This window comes from Nomascus leucogenys, chromosome 3 (assembly GCF_006542625.1).
Source record: "Nomascus leucogenys isolate Asia chromosome 3, Asia_NLE_v1, whole genome shotgun sequence".
Taxonomy (NCBI): Eukaryota; Metazoa; Chordata; class Mammalia; order Primates; family Hylobatidae; genus Nomascus; species Nomascus leucogenys.
Window position 1 is genome coordinate 40,062,240 of NC_044383.1, and position 21,870 is coordinate 40,084,109.

Consider the following 21,870-nt stretch of genomic DNA (forward strand, 5'->3'; position numbering starts at 1 on the left):
TATGTAAGTTCCCCCTCTACAGTAGCAGAGCTCCACAAGAGGCCTGCCCAATTTTTCCAAAGTATTTCTTTGATATTGGTGCCCAGATGTAGGTGGTTAAAGTGAGCAGGGAAAGCTAAGTACAGCCCTCCAGTGAAACACAGAAAGTACAACAAGACTCTTGAAACAAACTCCAGATCACCCTGCGTCTCTGGGAATCAAACTTCAGAGGTCATCAGGCTGGCGCTTCTGTTATGGTTTATGTCCTGGCCAGTTATTCCATGAGACCGCATCTCTTGTTCCATACAGGCACGGACCAAAGGCCTGGGTTCTGCTTGACTCCACTGCTCACTGGATGACCAAGACATGTTCCACATCTACAAACTAGAGGTAATACCGGCTTGCTTTAAAGTTGTAAGGGGAGCAACTTCCCTATGGCATATATTTATGATTTAATACTATGGTCTTTGCTATAACATTGTGGATCAGAATAAGAACTATGCGGCTGAATATTTCCATATCTTTTGTTCAACTGTAGTTGAAGATCTTGTGAGCCTGGGATTAACAGTAATGGCAAAATTTTATTTCCATAAACAGATCTGTATAATTTCTATGGTTAGAAAAAGAAAACCCTATATAATTTGGCATGCTTATTGTTTTGCCTCTGTAACAAATAACACAAATTCATATTTATTGATAGAGTTGTTATTTATTTAAGAAAGATGCCTGAAAGCATCTACTCCTTCTAACTCCTTCACATAGTTTTCGGTTCTGATGTATCCTTAACTGCCTTATCATCTTACACTGAGTGTTAATCTATAACCTCTGATAAGTCCTTGGGGGTAAGAATCTTAGAATATCTATTTATTGAGTTGTAATGGTGCTTTATATATTCTGGATACTCGACCCTTATCAGATACATGGTTTGAAAATATTTTTTCTCTTTCTATTGGTTGTATTTTCACTTTTTTGATAATGTGCTTTGAATTATAAGTCTTAAACTTTTACTGTGAAAATTTTGAATTTTGATTATGTCCAATACATTTGTTTTTTTAAAAAAGAATCTTAGAATATCTATATATACACGAATATACTAGACATATTAAAACGTTAAATAATTTTATTCTTTTCTCATTTACAGTAGCCCAGTGGTAAGCATGTTAGAAAACCTGAAGAAATTTAAGTTTTTGGTTTACAAAAAGCATGTATAAAAATACCTGTTCAGACAAACAAAAATCTGATCATTACATTGCCCAGCTTTAAGAATGCCAAAAATAAATAAAATACTGTAAATCAAATGAGAGGACTAGATGGGTTTATTAAAATTTATTTTAACCATTTTAGCTAACCAGCATGTGCTAATGTGATTCAGGTTACAGTTAGTGCCACATAATATAAGAGAAAACACTGTGTGTGGCTACTTAAGATTATGCCTCAAACAGATCCTGTTTTGTGCGCAGAACAGAGTTGGGGAACACAGCTGGGTTTAGTTTCAGTGGTAAGCAACAATAAAGATCAAGAAAATCCCCAACTTTTCTAATAACCGCTCTACAATATGAAAAAAAAATAGTATCTATCACCACCTCTTAACAATGGACATCAAAATTGGGATTGTAGGTTTTTTAAGTGCTTGGATAAAAAATGTGAACACAGTTAAGATCCTTGGTTAATTATCTTTGATTTTTCAAAACCCCCAAAACATAAAATATTTTGCTTGCTGGTGCATTAACCCATTAGCAATAACCTGAGCTATCTTTTCCTCACCAAGTATTTTAACAGTGCAAAATGTTAGTAGTCTCAGTAGACGCTGCTCACCACATTCTGTCATTGCAGCCTGATGATGAACCATGTCAGGGAGGTATTACTGCCAAGAGAAATGCACAGCAGCCTAAAAGATACATGATTCACTAGCATGCCAGAGTGTCAAAGGTAGATAGGCAGTTTTATGCAAAATGTGAAAAATATAATTCAAAATGCCCACAAGCTAACAGAAAATACAGTATTGAATCTTTTGATATCAAAGGAAATACTTATTTTGCTACTTTGAACAGTATTCCACATGGACAAGCAGATCGCGATGTTCAGTGGCTGGATACTGTATATTGCACTTAGGACATTCCACCAGGCTTTCATTGAGTGCAGCAGTGGGACTTTTTGGCGAGGCGGCAACTTTTTCTCTGTTTTCAGGCTCTCCTTGGAAAGTGACTAATGGCTCTGTGACGGCAAACTCATGAAGCTGTTTCTGAAAAATAAGTTTCAAATAATAGAATTTGTAAATAAGGCCCACTGTTCAGCTTTCTTTTTTTTTTTTTTTTTTGAGACGGTCTCACTCTGTCACCCAGGCCGGAGTGTAGTGGCACAAACACGGCTCACTGCAGCCTCGACCTCCCAGGCTTAAGCAATCCTCCCACCTCAGCCTCCTAAGTAGCTGGGACTACAGGCACATGTCACCACGTCCAGATAATATTTCTATTTTTTGTAGAAATAGAAAATTCTACAAAAAATCAATTCTATGTTGCCCAGGCTGGTCTCAAACTCCTAAGCTCAAGTGATCTGCCCACCTCAGCCTCCCAAAGTGTCGGGATTACAGGCATGAACCACTGCACCCAGCCTGTTCAGAAATTTTAACTGTTCCATAAGTATTATAGCTGCTTCAGCACTGTAGACAGATTTTCTTTGGAATTTCAGCTCATCAGTATTATGGGGGTAATATATGAGGTGGTTGTGAATTTATCCAGATAAGTCTGCAATTATCCAAATTCTGTAATTATCCAAATTATTACTGTAATTATCCAAATTACCCAGATACTGGAGTTGGGTGTGTATATGAATATGTTTTATTAGGACACAGAGTCGAATATTAGGTAGGCCTATATGCAAGGCTGATTAAATTTGCTAGTTTTGTAAAACAGAGGCAACCTCAGCAATAAAGTACTACATGGAAATTAAAGGCAGCAAGGAATTTTAGCAGCTCAAACAGCTTATATGCAGAAATGACTAAGATATTGTATCATACCTTTGAGACTTTCCTTTTTCGTGTTTTTTTTCTAAGAACTTGGAGTAGTTAAAAATGAGTATTTTACAACACAGTGAAGAGGGTGGACAGCAGGAACAAAGTACAGGAAAATTACAAACTCCTTTTTTTATTATACTTTAAGTTTTAGGATACATGTGCGCAACGTACAGGTTTGTTACATATGTATACATGTGCCATGTTTGTGTGCTGCACCCATTAACTCATCATTTACATTGGGTATATCTCCTAAAGCTATCCCTCCCCGCTCCCCCCACCCCACAACAGGCCCTGGGGTGTGATGTCCCCCTTCCTGTGTCCAAGTGTTCTCATTGTTCAAATCCCACCCTATGAGTGAGAACATGCAGTGTTTGGTTTTTTGTCCTTGCAATAGTTTGCTGAGAATGATGGTTTCCAGCTTCATCCGTGTCCCTACAAAGGACATGAACTCATCAGTTTTTATGGCTGCATAGTATTCCATGGTGTATATGTGCCACATTTTCTTAATCCAGTCTGTCATTGTTGGACATTTGGGTTGGTTCCAAGTCTTTGCTATTGTGAATAATGCCACAATAAACATATGTGTACATGTGTCTTCATAGCAGCATGATTTATACTCCTTTGGGTATATACCCAGTAATGGGATGGCTGGGTCAAATGGTATTTCTAGTTCTAGATCCCTGAGGAATCGCCACACTGACTTCCACAATGGTTGAAATAGTTTACGGTCCCACCAACAGTGTAAAAGTGTTCCTATTTCTCCACATCCTCTCCAGCATCTGTTGTTTCCTGACTTTTTAATGATTGCCATTCTAACTGGTGTGAGATGGTATCTCATTGTGGTTTTGATTTGCATTTCTCTGATGGCCAGTGATGATGAGCATTTTTTCATGTGTCTTTTGGCTGCATAAATGTCTTCTTTTGAGAAGTGTCTATTCATATCCTTTGCCCACTTTTTGATGGAGTTGTTTCTTTCTTGTAAATTTGTTTAAGTTCTTTGTAGATTCTGGATATTAGCCCTTTGTCAGATGAGTAGATTGCAAAAATTTTCTCCCATTCTGTAGGTTGCCTGTTCACTCTGATGGTAGTTTCTTTTGCTGTGCAGAAGCTCTTTAGTTTAATTAGATCCCATTTGTCAATTTTGGCTTTTGTTGCCATTGCTTTTGGTGTTTTAGACATGAAGGCCTTGCCCATGCCTATGTCCTGAATGATATTGCCTAGGTTTTCTTCTAGGGTTTTTATGGTTTTAGGTCTAACATGTAAGTCTTTAATCCATCTTTAATTAATTTTTGTATAAGGTGTAAGGAAGGGATCCAGTTTCAGCTTTCTACATATGGCTAGCCAGTTTTCCCAGCACCATTTATTAAAGAGGGAATCCTTTCCCCATTTATTGTTGTTGTCAGGTTTGTCAAAGATCAGACAGTTGTAGATGTGTGGCATTATTTCTGAGGGCTCTGTTCTGCTCCATTGGTCTATATCTCTGTTTTGGTACCAGTACCATGCTGTTTTGGTTACTGTAGCCTTGTAGTATAGTTTGAAGTCAGGTAGCGTGATGCCTCCACCTTTGTTCTTTTGGCTTAGGATTGACTTGGCGATGCGGGCTCTTTTTTGGTTCCATATGAACTTTAAAGTAGTTTTTTCCAATTCCCGTGAAGAAAGTCATTGGTAGCTTGATGGGGATGGCATTGAATCTATAAATTACCTTGGGCAGTATGGCCATTTTCACGATAGTGATTCTTCCTATCCATGAGCATGGAATGTTCTTCCATTTGTTTGTATCCTCTTTTATTTCGTTGAGCAGTGATTTGTAGTTCTCCTTGAAGGGGTCCTTCACATCCCTTGTAAGTTGGATTTCTAGGTATTTTATTCTCTTTGAAGCAATTGTGAATGAGAGTTCACTCATGATTTGGCTCTCTGTCTGTTATTGGTGTATAAGAATGCTTGTGATTTTTGCACATTGATTTTGTATCCTGAGACTTTGCTGAAGTTGCTTATCAGCTTAAGGAGATTTTGGGCTGAGACAATGGGGTTTTCTAGATATACAATCATGTCATCTGCAAACAGGGACAATTTGACTTCCTCTTTTCTTAATTGAATACCCTTTATTTCCTTCTCCTGCCTGATTGCCCTGGCCAGAACTTCCAACACTATGTTGAATAGGAGTGGTGAGAGAGGGCATCCCTGTCTTGTGCCAGTTTTCAAAGGGAATGCTTCCAGTTTTTGCCCATTCAGTATGATATTGGCTGTGGGTTTGTCATAAATAGCTCTTATTACTTTGAGATATGTCCCATCAATACCTAATTTATTGAGAGTTTTTAGCATGAAGGGCTGTTGAATTTTGTCAAAGGAGTTTTCTGCATCTATTGAGATAATCATGTGGTTTTTGTCGTTGGTTCTGTTTATATGCTGGATTACGTTTATTGATCTGCATATGCTGAACCAGCCTTGCATCCCAGGGATGATGCCCACTTGATCATGGTGGATAAGCTTTTTGATGTGTTGCTGGATTTGGTTTGCCAGTATTTTATTGAGGATTTTTGCATCGATGTTCATCAGGGATATTGGTCTAAAATTCTCTTTTTTTGTTGTGTCTCTGCCAGGCTTTGGTATCAGGATGATGCTGGCCTCATAAAATGAGTTAGGGAGGATTCCCTCTTTTTCTATTGATTGGAATAGTTTCAGAAGGAATGGTATCAGCTCCTCCTTGTACCTCTGGTAGAATTTGGCTGTGAATCCATCTGGTCCTGGACTTTTTTTGGTTGGTAAGCTATTAATTATTGCCTCAATTTCAGAGCCTGTTATTGGTCTATTCAGAGATTCAACTTCTTCCTGGTTTAGTCTTGGGAGGGTGTATGTGTCAAACAATTTATCCATTTCCTCTAGATTTTCTAGTTTATTTAAGTAGAGGTGTTTGTAGTATTCTCTGATGGTAGTTTGTATTTTTCTGGGATCGGTGTGATATCCTCTTTATCATTTTTCATTGTGTCTATTTGATTCTTCTCTTTTCTTCTTTACTAGTCTTGCTAGCGGTCTATCAATTTTGTTGATCTTTTCAAAAAACCAGCTCCTGGATTCATTGATTTTTTGAAGGGTTTTTTGTGTCTCTGTTTCCTTCAGTTCTGCTCTGATCTTAGTTATTTCTTGCCTTCTGCTAGCTTTTGAATGTGTTTGCTGTTGCTTCTCTAGTTCTTTTAATTGTGATGTTAGGGTGTCAATTTTAGATCTTTCCTGCTTTCTCTTGTGGGCATTTAGTGCTATAAATTTCCCTCTACACACTGCTTTAAATGTGTCCTAGAGATTCTGGTATGTTGTATCTTTGTTCTCATTGGTTTCAAAGAACATCTTTATTTCTGCCTTCATTTCGCTATGTACCCAGTAGTCATTCAGGAGCAGGTTGTTCAGTTTCCATGTAGTTGAGCGGTTTTGAGTGAGTTTCTTGATCCTGAGTTCTAGTTTGATTGCACTGTGGTCTGAGAGACAGTTTGTTATAATTTCTGTTCTTTTACATTTGCTGAGGAGTGTTTTACTTCCAACTATGTGGTCAATTTTGGAATAAGTGTGGTGTGGTGCTGAGAAGAATGTATATTCTGTTGATTTGGGGTGGAGAGTTCTGTAGATGTCTATTAGGTCCGCTTGGTGCAGAGCTGAATTCAATTCCTGGATATCCTTGTTAACTTTCTGTCTCATGGATCTGTCTAATGTTGACAGTGGGGTGTTCAAGTCTCCCATTATTATCGTGTGGGAGTCTAAGTCTCTTTGTAGGTCTCTAAGGACTTGCTTTATGAATCTGGTTGCTCCTGTATTGGGTGCATATATATTTAGGATAGTTAGCTCTTGTTGTTGAATTGATCCCTTTACCATTATGTAATGGCCTTCTTTGTCTCTTTTGATCTTTGTTGGTTTAAAGTCTGTTTTATCAGAGATTAGGATTGCAACCCCTGCCTTTTTTTTGTTTTGTATTTGCTTGGTAGATCTTCCTCCATCCCTTTGTTTTGAGCCTATGTGTGTCACTGAATGTGAGATGGGTTTCCTGAATACAGCACACTGATGGGTCTTGACTCTTTATCCAATTTGCCAGTCTGTGTCTTTTAATTGGAGCATTAGCCCATTTACATTTAAGGTTAATATTGTTATGTGTGAATTTGATCCTGTCATTATGATGTTAGCTGGTTATTTTGCTCTTTACTTGATGCAGTTTTTTCCTAGCCTCGATGGTCTTTACAATTTGGCATGTTTTTGCAGTGGCTGGTAGTGGTTGTTCCTTTCCATGTTTAGTGCTTCCTTCAGGAGCTCTTGTAGGGCAGGCCTTGTGGTGACAAAATCTCTCAGCATTTGCTTGTCTATAAAGGATTTTATTTTTCCTTCATTTATGAAGCTTAGTTTGGCTGAATATGAAATTCTGGGTTGAAAATTCTTTTCTTTAAGAAGTTGAATATTGACCCCCACTCTCTTCTGGCTTGTAGAGTTTCTGCTGAGAGATCAGCTGTTAGTCTGATGGGCTTCCTTTTGTGGGTAACCCGACCTTTCTCTCTGGCTGCCCTTAACATTTTCTCCTTCATTTCAACTTTGGTGAATCTGACAATTTTGTGTCTTGGAGTTGCTCTTCTTGAGGAGTATTGTTGTGGCGTTCTCTGTATTTCCTGAATTTGAATGTTGGCTTGCCTTGCTAGACTGGGGAAGTTCTCCTGGATAATATCCTGCAGAGTATTTTCCAATTTGGTTGCATTCTCCTCGTCACTTTCAGTTACACCAATCAGATGTAGATTTGGTCTTTTCACATAGTCCCATATTTCTTGGAGGCTTTGTTTGTTTCTTTTTATTCTTTTTTCTTGAAACTTCTCTTCTCGCTTCATTTCATTCATTTGATCTTCCATCATTGATACCCATTCTTCTAATTGATCGAATCGGCTACTGAGGCTTGTGCATTCGTCACATAATTCTCGTGCCATGATTTTCAGCTCCATCAGGTCCTTTAAGGACTTCTCTGCATTGGTTATTCTAGTTAGCCATTCGTCTAATCTTTTTTCAAGGTTTTCAACTTCTTTGCCACGAGTTCGAAATTCCTCCTTTAGCTTGGAGAAGTTTGATCATCTGAAGCCTTCTTCTCTCAACTCATCATTCTCTGTCCAGCTTTGTTCCCTTGCTGGTGAGGAGCTGCATTCCTTTGGAGGAGGAGAGACACTCTGATTTTTAGAATTTTCAGTTTTTCTGCTCTGTTTTTTCCCCATCTTTGTGATTTTATCTACCTTTGGTCTTTGATGATGGTGGCGTACAGATGGGGTTTTGGTGTGGATGTCCTTTCTGTTTGTTAGTTTTCCTTCTAACAGTCAGGACCCTCAGCTGCAGGTCTGTTGGAGTTTGCCAGAGGTCCACTCTAGACCTGTTTGCCTGGGTATCAGCAGTGGAGGTTGCAGAACAGTGAATATTGGTGAACAGCAAATGTTGCTGCCTGATCGTTCCTCTGGAAGTTTTGTCTGAGAGGGGTACCCGGCCGTGTGAGGTGTCAGTCTGCCCCTACTGGGGGATGCCTCCCAGTTAGGCTACTCAGGGGTCAGGGACCCACTTGTGGAGGCAGTCTGTCCATTCTCAGATCTCAAGCTGCGTGCTGGGAGAACCACTACTGTCTTCCAATCTGTCAGACAGAGACATTTAAGTCTGTAGAGGTTTCTGCTGCCTTTGTTTGGCTATGCCCTGCCCCTAGAGTTGGAGTCTACAGAGGCAGGCAGGCCTCCTTGAGCTGCGGTGGGCTCCATCCAGTTCGAGCTTCCCGGCCGCTTTGTTTACTTACTCAAGCCTCAGCAATGGCGGGTGCCCCTCCCCCAGCCTCACTGCCACCTTGCAGTTTGATCTCAGACTGCTGTGCTAGCAATGAGCAAGGCTCCGTGGGCATAGGACCCTCCAAGCCAGGTGTGGGATATAATCTGCTGGTGTGCCGTTTGCTAAGACCGTCGGAAAAGCACAGTATTAGGGTGGGAATGACCTGATTTTCCAGGTGCCGTCTGTCACCCCTTTCCTTGGCTAGAAAAGGGAATTCCCTGACCCTTTGCGCTTCCCAGGTGAGGTGATGCCTCACCCTGCTTCAGCTCACGCTTGGTGCGCTGCACCCACTGTCCGACAGCCCCAGTGAGATGAACCTGGTACCTCAGTTGGAAATGCAGAAATCATCCGTCTTCTGCGTTGCTCATGCTGGGAGCTGTAGACTGGAGCTGTTCCTATTTGGCCATCTTGGAACCGCCCCCACAAAATTACAAATTCTTTTGCATACCCTCTGCTCCCTATGCTTTGAATGGTCAATAACAAAAATGAATTATAAATTTTCATTTCAAATATTATAAATGGGTAAAATCAATGATATACTTAAGAACAGAGCGAAAAATATATTTTCTTTCTTTTATTCATACAGAAGTTACAAATGATTTTTACTTTTATCATTGCTTTTTTTCCTCCTTTGAAAACTGAGGAGTCATATTTGTAACATTTCACCGTCTCCAAGTATTCTATAGTACTAGAATAAAATTTAAAATATGTACTAGTGGGACAGACATATATTCAAATGCAGACCCCCAACAAGTTTGGTCCAAAAGCTTATCAGTAAGGTGAGAATAAGTAAGTGAAAAACCATTTCGTCATAGAAACAATATTATTTAAAAGGTTCATGTTTTAAAAGATTGTTTTCAGAGTGACTCACACAAACCTCATAATACATCTAAAAAGCATATTAACAGTAATAGTCCATTATCCCTAAAAACAGCATTTTTTTCTTTCCTTTTTTTTTTTTTGAGACAGAGTCTCGCTTTGCTGCCCAGGCTGGAGTGCAGTGGCGCAGTCTCAGCCCACTGCAACCTCTGCGTCCTGGGTTCAAGTGATTCTCCTGCCTCAGCCTCCCAAGTAGCTGAGGTTACAGGTGCCCGGCTAATTTTTTGTATTTTTAGTAGAGACAGGGTTTCACCATGTTGGTCAGGCTGGTCTCCAACTCCTGACCTCGTGATCTGCCCGCCTTGGCCTCCCAAAGCGCTGGGATTAAAGGTATGAGCCATCGTGCCCAGCCTTTCTTTCTTTTTTAATAGATAAACACAATTTCAGTTCAGGATTCTATGACTACCCTCTATTCTACCCTTTTGACCCCAGCTCAGGCACTATGTAGTGCCTCTAGCATCACAGCAGCTGGGGTAGTTGGGGGAATGATTCCAGATGTGATCATGTCCCTCTTTCTGGTCCTCTGAATTGATGCTCAAAGGGCAGTTTCTTCAAATGAGGCAGGGGATCTACCTACTGATTTGAGATACAGCTAGCTGTGCATTAAGCTGTATCCTCCTAAGTTCGGAACTGATTCGGTATATAAATGGAAGACGAAGACAAATTTTAGTTTAATCATTCCAGACTCACCAAGGATTCCAAGTGTGTTATTTGATTTCTTGCTTTTCGGAGCTCCTTAAGAATTATATGCAATTGATGCTGCATATGTTGACGGTCGAGTTTTTCATTTTCAAAGTCTAAAGTACATGCCTGTATCTGGAAAAGGCCCAGGACAAGACCATTAAAGCTGATATAGACTGTTTAGTTCTCTTGACTGGATGCTCACATTTTTTTATTAGCACAAGAAGAAAATATTTATTGTACCATCGTAGCAAGAATTCACCTAAGCACCATGAAATGTTGATAAACGAGGCAGCTTATGGCTGAGGATTTGGTTTATCCAAGGAGCAAAGCCAATGCTGAGGTATAGGTGAATGAAGAGCAGCTTAAGAAGTTGTTGATTAGAATTACTCCTCCCTATCCATCTTTTTTAAGGGGAAAGGAGAAGGGAAAGAGATAGCTATTCCCTGGTTTGGAATATACTAAAAATCTCTGCTTTACACCATTTATAATACATTCTGAGACTAAATAGTGTCTCTCCAAGTTCTGCTTGATGTTATAAGGTAGCCCTAATTAGGAGATATTGTTAGGCTAGGAACTACAGCCACTGGGAAAGAGCAAAATTTGCCAACGCCAACATCTACCTGTCAAGAAAACTGCCATCACACCTCAAGAATCTATTTAGCCTAAGGACTGCAACAGGAGTAAGTGGCTAGCAGAGTCTCTTGAAATATCTTTTTTATTGAAGAAAAAAGACTTTTATTGAAGTCTTTTAAAGACACTTTTCACAACTTCCAAACGGTTTTCCATAGAACAGCATAAACATGAGGAAAAACTGCATTTTCTAACAGGCAGAATTGAATTTAGAAGCAACCCCAATGAGTACCTGTTGTTCCAACAGAGCTACCCTTGTTTGTTCTTCTTGCTGCTTTAGCAGAGATGTGTAAAGAAACTGGACCTGTAGGACATAAAGAGAACCAATGTTGTCATATCCAACCTTTTCCGGCTTGACCTGGGATGCATGAAAAGCTCACATCACAAGTCTCACATCTCTAACCAGGACAACACCCGCTAGTCAGGGGTGAATCATTCCAGCTGGCCATCTGATGGTTATCTATGCCAGCAGCTAAGCAGTATACCACCCTTGCCGAGAGTTCCCTGAGGCACACAGACTGAATGCTGATAAACAGCACTGAACTCTGCAGCAGCCATGCCCCCTTTCCTGGAGGTTCTGACATTTCTGAGTAGGATAACATGGGTGGCAGTGCTGGGCCCTTAGCCAGAATTGAAGCAAAATTTAATCAGCGTACTTAATCTCTCCCTAGTATCACTGCTCATGCCTGTAGACAGAAGAAGTGTGAGTGGTAAAGACTAAGATGGCAGGCCGGGCATGGTGGCTTGCACCTGTAATCCCAGCACTTTGGGAAGCCAAGGCAGGTGGATCACATGAGGTCAGGAGTTTGAGACCAGCCTGGCCAACATGGCGAAACCCCATCTCTACTAAAAATATAAAAATTGGCCAGCTGTGGTGGTGGGCACCTGTAATCCCAGCTACTCAGGAGGCTGAGGCACAAGAATCACTTGAAGACAGGCGGTGGAGGTTACAGTGAGCTGAGATTACGCCATTGCACTCCAGCCTGGGCGACAGAGCAAGACCCAGTCTCAGAAAAAAAAAAAAAAAAAAGACTAAGATGGCAAATGTTTTAGATGGACTTGTTACTGTCCCATCACCAGCACCCTCAACTTTTGTAGGACTGTTAAAAATTATTATTAAAATAGTAGCAATAACTAGCATTTACCTTGCTTAGTTTACAAAGCACTTTTACGTTCTCTCAACTGACCCTCACCAAAGCCCTATATGGCAAGCAGAGGTTATTATTAATTTCACAAGGGAATAACCAGTGAGTAGTCAGAGAAGTTAGGTGATTTGCCTAAGGCCATATATCCTGGACTAGAGACTAGGCATGGATTCCAAATAATGTTCCTTCCATGATGCCAGGCTGCAAAGCAAAATCTAAATTAAAGAGTTCCATCAAAGTACTGTTCGATTCCAATAATCCTAACGTAGTAACTCCAACATTATTACGATACCATAGCATAAGGCTATGAGCATAACAAGAACATGGAAGATGCCATGTGAATTCACTTGAGCTCATATCATCACCGTTAAGATGCCAGTCTAGGAATCAGCCTTGATTCCTCTCATTACTTCACTTCTTCTTTTGGCTTCTCACATATACTGACCTCCTCCTCACTCAGAGCCTTTGTGTGTACAATTTCCTCCGTTGAGAGGAAAAGTCACCCACCTCACTGGGTCCTCCTTGTCATCAGGTCTTTGTCCAAATGCCATCTCCTCAGAGAGGACTCCACTGGTCCCCAATTTCCCTTTGTCATGTCACCCTGTTGCATTTTCTTTAGTTTCCTTATTTATTGTTTATGGTCTGTTTCTCTTCTGGAATATAACTCCCATGAGGGGCAGGAACTTGTTTTGTCCCTAGCCGGTTCTCTAGTGGTCAAATAGTCCCTGACACTTAGAAAGTGTTGGGTGAACACTCTGAATTATGGATCTGGTTAAGTTTACCTGAGATAAGAGCTCTTCAGATCTCTTCTTCTCTTCTTCAAGTTTTCCCCTAGCAATATCATTCTCTTCCCTGAGTCTTTCTATCTTCTCTGTTTTATGTCTATCATCTTCCAGATGTTGCACATCTGCCTTTCTTTGCAAATACAACAGCTGATTTAAATTGTGAACTTCTTTTTGGGTTTCTTCATATTTTCTTCGAAATTCACTCAATTCAAAATTCAGCTGAGTTATGGTTTGTCGTTCAACCTCAAGATCTTTTTCTGCACTTGCCAAGAGATCGTTGTAACATTTCTGCTTCTCTTCTTGAAGATAACCTATGACAAACAACATTATGGCACAACTCACTTTATAAAATAAATAATATTCCTGAAAAGCGAAACATCAAACATCTAAATGAATCACACTATTTCCTTAGTTTACAACATGAAAAGTCAAGAGATAGGGACTATGGTTGATATTCGATGAAATAAAAAACAAGTTCAGGTATATTATTTGAAGTTATGAAACTCACAAATAGAAGAACTAAAAACAGTAACATCTATTCTGTTGGGAGGGAAAGTCTAAAGAAGTTCAATCAACAAATAGGAATACAAGCTCATTATTTATATGTGGAGATAACTATCAAAATTAAAAACAGAAATATTAAAAGCAGTTGCCCTGATGGGAGGAAGAAATGGGGATTGGGATGGGAAACACAGGGCAAGGTCCTTCTTAACTATTACATTATTCTAACAAGTGCTTATATTGCTTTGATAAAACAGACACACAGAAAAAGAGACAGAGAGAACTGTATTACCAAAGAAAAGAAATTAGACTTAGCCCATAACTAAAATCCTGCTTTTACATAAACACATATTTTATAGAAGCAACTTTGTGCCATTAGGGCTGACAGCTTTGAAGTGCCTCCAGAGACATTTATAGTTTCTTTTTAGCATTAGCTTTGTTTTAAGTATTCAAATATGATTCTCCAATCTTATGAGTCTTGTTCCCCTTTCTTTAGACTTCTCTATAAAATTCAAGGCTTTGGTCCCCTCCAAACTGTCAGTCTTTTAAGGAGAACTTTGCATGGAGTTTCTCATTTTTCTTTTCTTAGCTTGTCATCTAGAATTGCTAAACCTATTTCTTCATCTGTAAAATGAGAATACTGACCTTTCCTGCCCCACCTCTTAGGGTTGCTCTGAAACTCCACTGAGATCTATGTAAGGGAAACTGCAAAGCGCTTGGCAAAGAGAGCATCGTGAATGAGAAATTTCATCTCAATTCTATACCTGAAGTTCAAATGATTAAAGGATCATCTAAAAAAGGCATTCTTTCTCCTGGGGTTGATATGAATAAGTGCTGAAGGGAAGCAAAGTGAAAAGAGAATTGTGACAAGGCCAACTCTGGGGGAAGTAAAAGCTGGAGAAGGACTTTGAAGAAGGGGAAGGACATTCATGGGTAGAGAAAACTGAATGTGATTTCAGAACTGCCAAAGATCACCCGTTAGCCTGTGTCGGTACTTTCTTTTGATCTGAAAACGTTAGGAAATAAAACTTGAAAAATGGTATTTTTTACTTCAGGGCTATAAGACTTGCTCTTATTTTACTTTCTAACACATATCTATAAAAATCTAAATTTGATGAATCATTCCTTTTGGAAAATGTCAGGCCTATCCCAAGAGAACATTTTTATACCAGTCAGTACCTTCTGATTCAGGCTTTTTTGTCTGCTGTGGGAGTGAATGAGCAGCTGTTTCCGTTTTCTTTTCCAACTCAAAGATCTTTGCTAAAAGTCCTTTTACATAGACTTCCCGCTGCTGATCATACACGAGCCACTGCTGATTTTTCTCCAGAGCCTTAATGGGAAGATGAAAGAAAATCAACAGTAAAATAAAAAAACAAAATCTTACAATGGGCAAGAGAGTCCAAGTGATGTAGTCTTTTCCAACAAAAACTCTATGGCTCATAGACTAATTCTGGGCAACCGTTCTATGTTACATGCCTTCAGAATACATAACAACACGACACCATCGTAGTTTATGTGGGATTGAGTTCATTTGTTTGCTTTTATCAGTACACAACTTGCTTTGTGTGTGCGTACCTGTCATTCTCTGTAAAGTAAAACACCTTTTGTGACAGACATGGAGATGAACTGCTCAGAATCCCCCTTCAAGAGCCCTGCCCAGTTGGCTGGGTATGGTGGCTCTCGCCTGTAATCCCAGCACTTTGAGAGGCTGAGGCGGGTGGATCACCTGAGGTCAGGAGTTCAAGACCAGCCTGGCCAACATGGTGAAACCCTGTCTCTAATAAAAATACAAAAATTAGCCAGGTACGGTAGTGTGCACCTGTAATCCTAACTACTCGGGAGGCTGAGGCAGGAGAATCACTTGAACCCGGGAGGTGGAGGTTGCAGTGAGCTGAGATCACGCCACTGTACTCCAGCCTGGAAACTCCAGTGAAACTGTGTCTCTCAAAAAAACAAACAAACAAAAAAGAGGATCTCTGCCCAGCTGCATGGTGAATGGTTAGCTGATTAGCTGACAGCCTCCATCTGTTAATTCCTTCAAGTCCCTGTCAGCTTTTGAGCTGAGCTGGGTTGGCCTCAGCCAAAAACTGAACAAGTGCCTAACTATTGCTGCCCAACAAGGACTCTGCTTTTCAGCCCTCTCTGCTCTGGAGCACCCCATGGGGTGACAGAGACTTTGTTAGGTTCTCATCATGGTCTGATGGTCTCCCTGGCATAACTACTTCCTTTTTCCTTGCACAGATCTTGCTCCCCAATAAACCGTCTGTACTCCTAACAATCATCTCAGTGTCTTCTTTAGAGGATCAAACTTAACAGCTACCTTCTCTCTTTACCACCAACTTTCATCCTTTATATGATCTTTTATAACCCAATTAAAAACTCCAAGCTGCCGTCACTCACCTGTTTGTATAGAAGTTTCATAATTACAGTGAGTTGAATAATGTCCCCCAAAATTCATGTCCACTTGAAACCTCAGAATATGACCTTATTCAGAAATGGGGTCTGTGGGCTGGGCACAGTGGCTCACACCTGTAATCCCAGCACTTTGGGAGGCCGAGGCGGGCGGATCACTTGAGGCCAGGAGTTCAAGACCAGCCTGGCCAACATGGCAAAACCCTGTCTCTATTTTTTTAGCCAGGCATGGTGGCACGCACCTGTAGTCCTAGCTACTTGGGAGGCTGAGGTAGCAGATCACTTGAACGCAGGAGGCGGAGGTTGCAGTGAGCCAAGATTGCACCACTGCACTCCAGCCTAGACAATAGAGGGAGACCCTGTCTCAAAAAAAAAAAAAAGTGGGGGGGCAGGTCTTTGCAGATGCAATTAGTTAAAATGAGGCCATACTGGTGTAGAGTGAGCCCTAAATCCAATGACTAGTATCCTTATAAAAAGGAGCAGACACACAGATATACACAGAGAATGAGGCCATATGAAGACAGAAGCTTTGTATGGCAGGGATTGTAACCAGTTCATTTTACACCAGAGGACTTGCTATAAATCCAGAGCTCATAGTAATCTGAACTTCGAAGAACCTATAACAGTATCAGCAAAGCTCATTTTTTCAAGAATGGAATACAGATTTCTGATTACTGTTTGGAGAACAACACAGTAGCTCTTAAAATGATCTATTATGCATAGATAAAATTCTTCTATTTAATTTCAATCTGACAATATAATATAGTGTTTCCTTTTATAGCAGCCACTCTTTCCAGACCTCTAGTTCCACAATGAAGAGGACAAAAGGAGCTTGAAGGTTTTGGGTGTCTATCAGGGCAACTGCTTTCCGGTAAGAATTTCCATCCTTTAAAGACATTGAGTCCCATATCTAGAAAGATCTACATATATGGAAATTCTTATTAAGTCTAGAGAGTTTCTCTAAGCTTTGTTAGGCTCTTTCTACTAGCACCCTACAAACTCTTGAGCAAAGCTCCTGGGCATGGCACTTAAAGGATTTTCAGTGTCTGTTTGCTACAGAATTAGCAAATGAATTAGGAAGACAGAAACGGTCTCTGACATCAACAGAGTCAGAATTAGGAAGACACAGTCTCTGAAATCAAAGACTTAGCCCACGAGCCTCAGCCACTTTACCAGACGCTTTCTCTCTGCATCCGTTAGGAAACAGTAGTCCTCTTTATATGGCTTAAGAGTCCATTTGTCAAGTGGAGATATTGTATATCCATTTTGTATTATATATCGTCAATAATGTAAAGCTCTGTGGATGGCTGTTTTCACTGTAGTAATTTGATTTTTGATTTAAAGAGTCTGTCTTATTATTGAAACTTCGTGGTAGATATATGATTGTTCAATGTACTTTCAACTTTTGTGTAGGTTTGATATTTTTCATAATAAAAGTTGGGAAAAATAATCATAAAAGTTGGGAAAAATAATCAGTGAACTTAGTACAGTTGAGAAGATTGCTAGGATTCCTGGCCTATCTTAAAACAGGCTGCAGTAGTCACTCTCTTATTCAGCTCCACTGCCATCCCCAGTGAGGTTCTTACTCAGAACCTATGCATCTTTCAAAAGAAAGGACTCATGAGAAACCCAGGATCAGATTTAAATTTAGTTGATGAGAGGAAGCACTGTATGACTCACAATGCACATGTATATCCAAATACCTATAAATTATAGTGTGTTAGATACTAAAGATACCTAATTTTATACTAAATTTTACATTTGTCCACATTTAAGAAGTATTTTGATACAAATAATTTAAGTCAAAATTAAATGGTCATGAATTTTTTTTTTTTTTTTTTGAGACGGAGTTTCACTCTTGTTGCCCAGGCTGGAGTGCAATGGTGCCATCTTGGCTCACTGCAACCTCCATCTCCTGGGTTCAAGCGATTCTCTTGCCTCAGCCTCCCGAGTAGCTGGGGTTACAGGCATGTGCCACCACACATGGGGTTTCACCATGTTGTTCTCAACTCCTGACCTCAGGTGATCTGCCTGCCTTGGCCTCCCAAAGTGCTGGGATTACAGGCATGAGCCACTGAACCCGGCCAATTTTTTTTTTTTTGAGACGGAGTCTCGCTCTGTGGCCCAGGCTGGAATACAGTGGCACGATCTCAGCTCACTGCAAACTCTGCCTCCCGGGTTCCAGCAATTCTCCTGCCTCAGCCTCCCAAGTAGCTGGGATTACAGGCATGTACCACCAGGCCCAGCTTTTTTGTATTTTTATTAGAGATGGGGTATCACCATGTTGGCCCAGTTGGTCTCGAACTCCTGATCTCAGGTGATCTGCCCTTCTTGGCCTCCCAAAATGCTGGAATTACAGACGTGAGCCACTGCGCCAGGCCAATTTTATTTTATTTATTTTATTTTTCTTTTCTTTTAAAGGAACCGGCTGGGCGCAGTGGCTCACGCCTGTAATCCCAGTACTTTGGGAGGCCGAGGTGGGCATATCACAAGGTCAGGAGTTCGAGACCAGCCTGGCCAATATGGTGAAACCCCGTTTCTACTAAAAATACAAAAAAATTAGCCAGGCATGGTGGCAGGCGCCAGTGGTCCAGCTACTCAGGAGGCTGAGGCAAGAGAATCACTTGAGCCCGGGAGGCGGAGGTTGCAGTGAGTTGAGATTGTGCCACTGCACTCCAGCCTGGGCAACGAAGCGAGACTCCGTCTCAAAAAAATAAATTAATTAATTATAGAAAAAGGAACCCTACATCACTTAAGTATTGAGAAACAAAAATACATGTTAAAGATTCAAGGTGTAGTATTCTAAAAGGCCACATGATGGCGATGTTCCCTCAATAAACATTTCCTTATGCCACCTCTTCTCACTGTGTGCATTGGCTTTCTATCAGTATCAATAAATGGATTTGATAGCTATCATAAATATTGATAGTATTAGTCTTGAGTTTTTAGAGTCAAACATCATTGCATTGGATATGCCTTCCAGCTTTTTGTCATCTATACGTTTGTTAGGCATGCATTTAACAATTTCCTCCAAGTCACCAATAAAAATGTAGAACAAAAGTGGGCAAAATAAAATGTCCTGTGGAGGCCGGGCGCGGTGGCTCACGCCTATAATCCCAGCACTTTGGGAGGCTGAGGCAGGCAGATCACGAGGTCAGGAGTTCAAGACCAGCCTGGCCAATATGGTGAAACCCTGTCTCTACTAAAAATAAAAAAAAAATAGCCAGGCGCAATGGCAGGTGCCTGTAATCCCAGCTACTCTGGAGGCTGAGGCAGGAGAATCGCTTGAACCAGGGAGGCAGAGGTTGCAGTGAGCCGAGATCGCGCCACTGCACTCCAGCCTCAGCGACAGAGTGAGACTCTGCCTCAAAAAAAGAAAAAAAAAAAGATCCTGTGGAATGCTATAAAGGTCTTCCCCCAGGTTTGACAAGAATCCACTAAATATTCTGTAGACAAAAATTCCAACCAATGTAGATTAAAATATTAGCCTGTACTGGAGGAATAAAAAATGTGGGTCAATTGACAAAACTGCAGTAGGAATGGTAGATTATAGAAGTATTGTATCCATGTTAAATTTATTAAAGTTGCTGTCTGTGCTATAGTTGTGGGCAAGAGTATCCTCGTTCTTAAGAAATACACATTGAAGTCTATGGCCATACCACCCTGAACGCACCTGATCTTGGCTGATCTTGGAAGCTAAGCAGGGTTGAGCCTGGTTAGTACTTGGATGGGAGAACAAATACACATTAAAGTATATGGGTTTATGAGCCTGGTTAGTACTTGGATGGGAGAACAAATACACATTAAAGTATATGGGTTTAAACGGCTGTGTATATGTACAATTCATTCTCAGATGGTTCAGAAAAAAATACTACGTGTATATGTGTGTAGGTGAGGGTCGAAAGAGGAAAAAGAGAGAGGAAAATGGGGTAACATGTTAACAATGGTTGAATTTTAGTAAAGAGGATATGGGCGTTATATGTTATTATATGTTGTCATACTCATTCTTGTAACTTTTCTGTTAATTTGAATGTTTGCAGACGAAATACTTTTAAAACAATTATTATTTATCTTCCCTAAGTTCTATGCTTAAAATTTGGATCTTTGAATTTAAGAGCAAGAAACGCCTATTAAAACTGTCTTTTGGCTATTTGGTTTGATCTGGTTTATACTAACATATTCTTAAATAAATACTAAAAGTACTGACATTTGACAATGCTTACGACATTAACTCTATGTAATTATTTCAACTGTCGGCCAGAGCGAAATGGTAACTGAACAATGATACAACTGGGCCTAAAGAAGGTGTACATAGGTTTTTAGGGCTTATTTAAATATAACAAATACTAATTCTGAAAATACATGGGTAAGCTTCTACAGAAAGTTTCTGCGAACTTTGAGAGGGTGATGGAACTAGAACTGCTGAGCTCTCAAAAGCCAAATAATGTGCCAGTGTCCGTGCTGCAAGAAGTGACATGTCTCTTTCCACGTTCCCTAAGTCCTCCAACTACAATTTTCCTCCTGGTCTCAAAGATTTGCTGAAATTCCAAAGGGAAAACCAGAGCTAAACCACTTCTTGCTCCTCAAATATAAGTTAATAGTTCTGGCTGGGCGTAATGACTCACCCCTGTAATCCCAGCACTTTGGGAGGCTGAGGCAGGTGGGTCATCTGAGGTCAGGAGTTGGAGACCAGCCTGGCCAACATGGTGAAACCCTGTCTCTACTAAAAATACAAAAATTAGCTGGGCATGGTGGCATGTACCTGTAATCCCTGTTACTCAGGAGGCTGAGGCATAAGAATCACTTGAACCCAGGAGGCGGAGGTTGCAATGAGCCAAGATCGCGCCACTGCACTCCAACCTGGGTGACAGAGTGAGACTCCATCTCAAAATAATAATAATAATAATGCTAATGGTTCTCAAAGGGTGGTCCAAGGACCAGCAGCAGCAGCAGCTGGGAGTTTACTGGAAATGCAAAAAACTCAGGCACTACCCCAGACCTAGCATATTAGAGCCTGTGAATCTTGCTCAGTCTAGACCACCATTTGTAGAAGAGTTGGGTTAAATTTTACCCCATTCGTATAAAAGCCTAAGACAAAGGAGACAAGCACGATGCGACCCTTAAATAAGCTGAGAAGATAGAACATAAAGCTTAGGCTTGCATATGTAGTATTTCAAAGTTAATTTCATAAAAAAGAATCATCATTATCTAAAAATACCCTCAAGTGATATCGGAAGCAGTTAGCACTGAGATGCCTAAAAAGCACATGTAAGCTTAATATAATGGCATCTATTTTCAGGTACTTTTCTAGAAGAGACACCAGTAAAATTCAAGAAACTTCCCAAGATTCCATCCAGTCATTCTTTCAAATGTTCTAGACACTGAGGATATAGCAGTGTACAAAACATGCAAAAATCCTTCCTTCATATGACTTCTATTCTGATGGAAAGGTCGAACATTAGACAAGAGAAGTTAAATAGATTGTAAAGTTAGCCATAGTATGTGATGAGGAGGGAAAAGCAGGAGAAAGGAATAGGAATTGTCTGGGAGCTATAATTTTAGACAAAGTGGTCAGGGAGCCCCCATTCTGTCCTCCCCCTGACCCCAAGAAAGTGGCATTTAAATAAAAACCTGCATGAGGTAGGGAGGAAATCATGAAGATATCTGGGGAAGAGTGTCCCAGGTAGAGGGAACAGAAAGAGAAAAGGTGGTTTATTCAAGGAGTAGCTGGAAAGCCATTGTGGTGGAGGTGGAGTAAATAAAGAGGAATGCAGGAGTTGTGTAAGTTATTTCTCGATATGCGCATCTAATGCATAGGTATGGATATACATAGAATAACAAACGTCAGTGTAATAAGACACAGAATTTTTCCTTTTCATTCCAGTTACCTCTAGGTAAATTACGTACTCTGATAAGAGTACTTGGCACCTGGCTAGACATCCAGGAGATTTAAATTCTTCTTTTGAAGATCAAAAAGACTTCAAAGGATACTTGATAGATGAAGTAAAACAGAAATCTTAAGAAC

At 40.3% G+C, this 21,870-nt stretch overlaps 1 protein-coding gene across 1 annotated transcript in view; it reads right to left on the reverse strand.

The window, feature by feature from the left end:
* Positions 1 to 1,083: 1,083 nt before the first annotated feature.
* The window catches only part of CEP55 (centrosomal protein 55), a 29,105-nt gene continuing 8,318 nt past the window's right edge, over positions 1,084 to 21,870 (reverse strand). The window contains exons 4-8 of the mRNA XM_030802502.1: positions 14,613 to 14,763; positions 12,930 to 13,243; positions 11,235 to 11,306; positions 10,379 to 10,504; positions 1,084 to 2,221 (exon numbers count right to left, since the gene is read on the reverse strand). Of these exons, the coding sequence (XP_030658362.1) occupies positions 2,018 to 2,221; positions 10,379 to 10,504; positions 11,235 to 11,306; positions 12,930 to 13,243; positions 14,613 to 14,763 (867 nt within the window). The 3' untranslated portion in view covers positions 1,084 to 2,017. The remainder of the gene's footprint in view (positions 2,222 to 10,378; positions 10,505 to 11,234; positions 11,307 to 12,929; positions 13,244 to 14,612; positions 14,764 to 21,870) is intronic.